Source organism: Mus pahari, chromosome 3, assembly GCF_900095145.1.
Source record: "Mus pahari chromosome 3, PAHARI_EIJ_v1.1, whole genome shotgun sequence".
NCBI lineage: Eukaryota > Metazoa > Chordata > Mammalia > Rodentia > Muridae > Mus > Mus pahari.
Genome location: NC_034592.1, coordinates 145,388,528 through 145,395,954, shown reverse-complemented (window position 1 = coordinate 145,395,954; position 7,427 = coordinate 145,388,528). Strand labels below are relative to the sequence as shown.

At 52.4% G+C, this 7,427-nt stretch overlaps 1 protein-coding gene across 1 annotated transcript in view; it reads right to left on the bottom strand.

The window, feature by feature from the left end:
* Positions 1-413: 413 nt before the first annotated feature.
* Mybl2 (MYB proto-oncogene like 2) overlaps positions 414-7,427 on the bottom strand; it is a 28,457-nt gene continuing 21,443 nt past the window's right edge. The window contains exons 10-14 of the mRNA XM_029535756.1: positions 6,258-6,357; positions 4,311-4,424; positions 3,450-3,548; positions 1,529-1,669; positions 414-1,077 (exon numbers count right to left, since the gene is read on the bottom strand). Coding sequence (XP_029391616.1) covers positions 949-1,077; positions 1,529-1,669; positions 3,450-3,548; positions 4,311-4,424; positions 6,258-6,357 — 583 coding nt within the window. The 3' untranslated portion in view covers positions 414-948. The remainder of the gene's footprint in view (positions 1,078-1,528; positions 1,670-3,449; positions 3,549-4,310; positions 4,425-6,257; positions 6,358-7,427) is intronic.

Below are 7,427 nucleotides of genomic sequence, written 5' to 3'. Positions count from 1 at the left end.
GCCGCCTCTTCCTTGCAACCAGGACTAAGTATAGGGCTCCCAAAGGATCATCTAATCCCCAACCCAAGGACACCCAGACAAGCTACTGAAAACACTTCCTGATCTAGACATTAGGCTCAGCATCTCCCTTTTCAGGTTTGAGACTGATCACCAGCTATGGGCCACGCTCTACCTACTGATTCTTAGGGAGGTAACAGCCGGGGCAATTGCTGCCACCAACTCATGATATCGAATCCAGAGGCTGGGCAGCCTTCTGCACATTGGCCAGAGTTGAAAGGTCTGCCAGCCCTCTTTATTAATGGTCTTACCTAAGGGCTGGCTCAACCTAAGGCAGTCCCTCCTTGGAAGATGGCCCAAGCCAAGTGGGTTATGACTCTTGACACATTAAGGCCAAGGTGAATGCAGCACTGCAACAGGTTCTCAGAATCCATCTTCATCCACCCACGCACAGTTCTTGGGAGCTTTGCAGAGATACTCACAGGGTAAAGCTGTGCCCAGTGACAAAAGGTCTACATGTCAGGAAAAGGCCATCGAGGCACTTCAAGACTCAGAGGGCAGAGTCGGGGCTGCACAGGGAGAATGGCATTTTATTGGGGAGACAGTGTACCAACAGGAGATGAGGAAAGGAACGCCCCTAGCCACACCCCTATCCCAAGCAGGAGTCTGAGATGAGGCCAGACTGGATGAGAGCCTGGGAGACCCTGATAGGGCTCCTTGTGGCACTGGGTGGAAGACAGACAGGTCCAGGAGTGGGACTTTGTTCTATTAGCACCAGGAACTTCACAAAGCTAGACTCGGGGAAGGGGTATTACCATGTGATTGCTGCCACCTAAGTAGTTTGAGGGGCTGGCAGAAGATGCCCTGAAGCTGGTCACTTAATGTGACTTTAACCTTACCCCACACCCTACCCTGTAAACACTGAGAGCCGGCTCTTGCCATTCAAGCCCCTCAGGACAGAATGAGGGTCCGAGATGTGTGGCTGGACTTCAGGCGGCCCAGGAGCTGCCGGGCTTTTTCCTGCATGAAGAGCTGGTCTTTGGTGCCCCCACAGGCCACCGTCTTCCAGGCATGGGTCATCTGAGAGGAGGTAAGAGGGTTAGCTCTGTACAAGCCCTAGTAGTCCTGACTAAAGAGCGGGGATGCTTCTAGGACCCCCTCCCTCTTGACGGAAGATGGAAGCCAGCCTGTGCTCCATTTTCCTAGTGGATCCAGGGAAACCAGGCCCCATCCTTGGACTTTAACAGTAAAGTAAAGCAGGAGGCTGGAACAGGAAAGTCGGGGCAGATCCTAAGGAGCCAGTCAAGCATATGAAGGCACTGGGAGGCAAGGCCCAGGCCAGCTCTGTTAGAACAGACAATGTCCTACTGACAGTTAAGTCCAGACCTCAGGAAGGAAATGAGGCTGGGGACATCTCTCCAGTGAGGTCAGGAATGGCTTCCTGTAGGAAGTAGCATTTGGGCTAAGACTGTAAAAGTCAGTCAGGCAAACAGCCACAGGGCAGGCAGTGGGACCTGTTTACTGCACTCACAGGGGCAGGGGCTGGAATGTGGCTCCGGGTCTTCTGAGCAGCCACCACCTTCTCGGGTTTGGCCTGTAGGAAACCCTGGTTGAGCAGGCTGTTATCATCTTTGCTACCTGGCGAGGAGGAGCTGGGTGTGACACCGGTTGGCTGAAATCAAAGCCGAGTTAAGTTACCACTTTGTCACACAAGATCTTTGCAAGGAGGAAAAAAAAAAGAAAAAAAGAAACACCACGCATAACAAAACCAACACAACCTGGCACCACCCTGGGCTGCTGCGCTGCTGCGATCCGATCCGATCCAGAGCAGGATGTGCCTCTCTAAGGTCCAGTTCCCCTTCCGATAGGGAAGTCTAGATGAGCCCCCTTAATCTTTTTGCTTAAAGGATTAAGGGAGTATCTATCTGAGCTGCTCACCTCGGTGCCCAGCAATGCCAGCCAGCTCCTATCACGTGAGGATCGGGCTTCCCAGTCTAGAAACGCCGAGCACTCCCGGCTCTGCTCAGTGCTGCCTTCCTAAGGTCCTAGCTGGGGCTGGGGGCACAGGCTAACTACTTCCCACGACCATCTCCACAGCAGAGCTCACGTCCACAGTGGGTGGGTCAAGCCCTGGGGTCAACCCCCAGTACTGCTTAAAAAAAAAAAAAAGACTTCAAGTAGAGGTAGCCAAAGGTCTGACTGAAGGGCACAAGACCCCAACCTGGCAGGCTTCCTTGGACAAATGCTTTTCTAGAAGGACACGGGACACAGTCCTACTTGTAAGATATGTTTAACAATTTATATTCTTCATTAATGTCCCCCCACCCCCCGCACTACTCCCTCTACTGGGGCCAGGGCCGGAGGAAACTCCAATCCCCCAAGTCCAAAAGAGCTCAGCCTGGCCTACAGAAGGTTTCTGGCAGTTAGATGGGAGCTGGCACTCCTAGGGAACTTGTGAAGCCGGTTCCCCTCTACCACAAGGAGTCTTTTCCCATCCCTCTGGCAGAAGATAGGCACCGTACCTATCTATCAGTCTAGAATGGCCTCCAGGCTCCCTCAGTACCTCAAGTACCTGTCACACAGGCGTTCAAAGCATCCATGTCCTCCCTATCCCCCCCCCAACCCCCCCCGCCGGCAGCTCCTCGTCCTGAGAATCCTATGCTCACCATGGTTTCTCTTCTCACCTGCCATTCTCCCGACACGCACTACTACTCCCCTAGCCATGTCTAGCCTGCGGTTCATGTTCAGTCTGCTTTCTCTCTCTTTGCTCTGGATTCCATCCAGATGCCTCTCAGGGCTGTTCTCCTCATTAAGTACTAAAAACCTCCCCATTAACCATATCACAGAATGGCCTTGTCACCAGTTTAGTCAAGTCAGGTCAAATCCCATCAGCTACTACTAGCCTCTCAGTATCTGGCTTTTGTTTTCAGTTTTTTTGTTTTTTGTTCGGTTTTTGGTTTTTTGAGACAGGGTTTGTGTGTGTAGTCCTGGCTGTCCTGAAACTCACTCTGTAGGCCAGGCTGGCTTCAAACTCACAAATCCACCTGCCTCTGCCTCCCAAGTGCTGGGATTAAAGGCATGTGCCACCACATCTGGCGCATCTGGCTCTTAAAGGCAGTGACTTCTATGCCCAGAAGAGCAAGGCTGACCTATAGACCAGACAGATGGTAGCCACTTGGGGTTATGCCTCAAGGATGTACTCGGGGGCACACATGGTTGACTCTCAGTGAGAAGGGGGACCCCATAGCAGTCTGGCATATAACTCCTGCCAAATAAAACCTAGGAAAGATATCAGGACTGCTTAGTGACGCTCAAGCCTGGCACCTCCTGCCAATCTTCCCAACACTGAGCCCAGCTGGTGGACACTCCACCTTAAGTGTCCCCTCCATGACTAGACAGCTCCAAAGGCAGAAGGTTCCTGAAGACCTGTGTGGCCACTGTCAGCCCCTTACCAAGGGTTTGGGCATGGCTGATGACATCAGCTTCCCATCTTCATCCATAATGTCAAGAGCCAGAGACTTGCGGACCTTCTTGATAGGGCTTCGCCGCAGCTGAGGGTTCAGAAGAAAAATGATGTCGGGATCAGCATATGGCCCCCAGGGCCAGCACCTTAGTGACTACAGTCAGAGTTGGGACTTTGTGAGTGGCACTTTCAAGGCCTAGCTAGGCTCTTGCTCCAGGGATACGGAAAGACCAGGAGCCCTCAGCTACATCAGACTCTGACCCAGGAGGACCTTACCCTGCCAGACACTGGGTTCCTCCTAGTCTTACTGCCTAGCGTTAACCACCATCCCTCCTTAGAGCAGTCTGGAATAGAGCACAGAAACACGGAGAGAGTCTGAGTGCCACCTGTGGCTAGAAGTGCTAGAGAAGGTACAATGGGAAGGGGTCTGGGGCCTGCCCGACAGCCTGTCAGTCAGGCCTCACTCAATGACACCCTGTGCTACTTTCATGGCTGAGGCACCCACCCTGACTACCTCCTGGGATCTGTCCTGTCTACTGCCTCTCCTCCCACAGGGATTCAGACGGCCACAAAGCGTGTGCTGTATGCCTTCTTCCATCCTCTGAGCACCAGGAGAAAATCTCACCCTGACCACTAAGGCAGCCACCGCACACAGGCAGGCTCACTTCAGGATGCCCAGTCCCAATGCTGGATGAAGGGCCATCATTCGAGCACAGCAGGACCCAGGTGAGAAGTCAGGGCCCAGTCTGGAGCAAGCAAGGCACCTCATGGGTCCGCCTGCCCTCAGGTCTGACCTTCTATGCAGACTGCCTGGAATGGAGGTGAGGGTCTCAAGCCCACAGCCACTTACCCCAGGCTTTCTCTTCTGCTTCTCAGGCCTCAAGTCATCCTCAATGATGAGCTCCATGCCGGCCTCGGAACGGAGCACCTCTTTCAAGTCCTCCTCCAGGTGCGGAGTCTGCGGCTGTGGACAGAGGCGAGGGTGAGCACAGGAGGCCTGCTCAGGCTGCGTAGGTCTGAGAGAGGTAACCAGTACGTGGGAAGCAGAGAGAGCCCACGAGAGGATAATGACCTCACATGCATTGCTCATAACCATTAACTGCCCTGCCTTGGACAAATGGATGAAGCCCTTAACCCTGAAGGTCTACACAGCTTTGCACCCCATGGTCCTGTGCAGCAGTTATGTCCACAGAGTAAAAACTCAGGCTCGCACCGAGAGCCCGACCCAGACCACAACAGTCATTAGAGTCCCGATTCTTGAGCCCAGCCTTATGCCAAGTCCCAGCTACTCATGTGTGGCGGCAGAAGGATCCCTTGTACCCAAGACGGCACCTTCTATGACCTCAGCACCTGTGATGCCAAGGCAGAAGAATTAGCCCCGGGCCAGTTGAGGGACACTCTGGGTGGGCTGGTTAGTTTTCCACTAACTTGATACATACAGCAACACTCCACCCCACCCTCTGCATTGGTACCTGCCTCCAGATTCCTGCCCCAGGTTCCCTCGGTGATGGACTCTAACTGTAAGCTGTAATAAACCCTATCGTTTTGTTTTGTTTTTTTTTTTTTGGTTTTTCGAGACAGGGTTTCTCTCTGTGTAGCCCTGGCTGTCCTGAACTCACTCTGTAGCCCAGGCTGGCCTCGAACTCAGAAATCCGCCTGCCTCTGCCTTCTAAGTGCTAAGATTAACGGCATGCACCATCATGCCCAGCTAAACCCTATCTTTCTTAGGTTGTTTTTGGTCACAATGTTTTGTTTTTTGTTATTGTTGGGTTGTTTTTTTTTTTCGGTTTTTCGAGACAGGGTTTCTCTGTGTAGCCCGGGCTGTCCTGGAACTCACTTTGTAGACCAGGCTGGCCTCGAACTCAGAAATCCGCCTGCCTCTGCCTCCCGAGTGCTGGGATTAAAGGTGTGTGCCACCATGCCCAGCTTTTTTTTTTTTTTTTTTAACCAAAGCAACCATTGACTAAGATACGAGGCTTCGTAGACAAAAGTTCTATCAAAGACTAAAGAACCTGCAGACACTGAAAGCCTATGTTCCTTCTGTCCTTGTCCACACTAACTGGGACAGAGGGGCGTCCATTTCCATTGCTCAGGCTCAGGAGGTCCTGGTAGTAAAGGGCATGGTGACACTTCAGATGTCACACAAGGAGCTCTTGAGCATGGACTACAGCTACCAAGAAAAAGCACGATGGGTGATCTCCAACCTTCTAGCTCAGCAGAGAGCACCTCAACTCCCAACAGAAAAGGGCAGCATCGACTAGTGCCCTAAACTCTTCAGTGCCCCGAAGACGCCACCTAACTGGAGTCAACCTTTGCCGAACCAACCCTCCCTTCTTTCCTCCCCACACTGTGAAGACTGGCTCAGTCTCCTTGCCTCGAGCATCCCAAGTGCCGGATTATAAGCACAGACCACCACACCTGACTTCCAGCCTTTTCTTAAACATAGGGTCTCAGGTTGGTCAGGCTAGCCTCAAACTTGCTAGGCAGCAGAGGATGACCTTGAACTTATGGTCTGCTGCCTCCTCCACCTGCCAAGTGTTGGTATTACAGGCGTGTGTTGCCATGTATATCTTGACCCTTTTCTTTACAGCAAATTCTTTCATGTGTGTTTTAATGTCCACATTCCCCGTCCAAGACACTGCCACATCAACTACAGGCCAGTACCTGCCTGATGCACTGAAGGGACTCAGGGAATGCAGATGAGGGGACCAGCAGAAACTGTTACCCCCAGAGAGAAAGGGGCTCATCAACCCATGATACATGAATCCACCCCAGAGCCAGCAACTGTGCCACGTACCAGGGGCTTCAGCGGTCCGTACTTCTCCAGGGCATTCTTGAATGGGGTTGGTGTGTGAGGAGTGTTGTCCATGGAGTACTTCTGATCTGGGGTTACAAACCTGCCACAGGCAAGAGGCGGAGGCTCAGCAAAGGACAGAACAGACTCACTTTCCAGGTCACGACCCTTGCTCCCACAGACACTCTTTCCTACCATATTGGTCCAACGGGGCCTGCCTGCCTGCCTTCACAAGTCTAGGCCAGGCGCCCAGGGGAAGGGCTATCCTCAGATAAAGACAAGACGGAAGAGCAGGGAGGAGACCAGGGCAATAATGGAGAGTGTTGCCCCATCAAAGTAGACTTGGGACTTCCCAGAGACAGGCAGGCCTGGGAAGACCACGCCCTGTGTGCCCTCCTCTCTACAGAATGCATTGTGAGGTTATGATCTCCACAAGTCCTCTCATCATGGTGGGGGCAGAACCATGGTAAGAACACATCTGCATGTCCCCACTGTGTTCTCACTCTGTCCCTTCCCAACTCAAGAGCCAGGGCTGTGGACAAGGGCAAGCCTCTACCTCCAAGCTTGGGCAGTTCCTCCCTCGCTTCCTTTCTGCATTTAAAGATAAAGTGAAGTCTTCCACCTCTGGGAAAACTGCACCAAGGAGCAGATATACCTCTCAGCAGATATACCCTCTCAGCAGATATACCTCTCAGCAGGTATACCCTCTCAGCAGATATACCCTCTCAGCAGGTATACCCTCTCAGCAGGTATACCTCTCAGCAGATATACCCTCTCAGCAGGTATACCTCTCAGCAGGTATACCCTCTCAGCAGATATACCCTCTCAGCAGATATACTCTCTCAGCAGATATACTCTCTCAGCAGATATACCCTCTCAGCAGATATACCCTCTCAGCAGGTATACCCTCTCAGCAGATATACCCTCTCAGCAGATATACCCTCTCAGCAGGTATACCTCTCAGCAGGTATACCCTCTCAGCAGATATACTCTCTCAGCAGGTATACTCTCAGCAGGTATACCTCTCAGCAGATATACCCTCTCAGCAGGTATACTCTCTCAGCAGGTATACCTCTCAGCAGGTATACCCTCTCAGCAGATATACCCTCTCAGCAGATATACCCTCTCAGCAGATATACCCTCTCAGCAGATATACCCTCTCAGCAGATATAC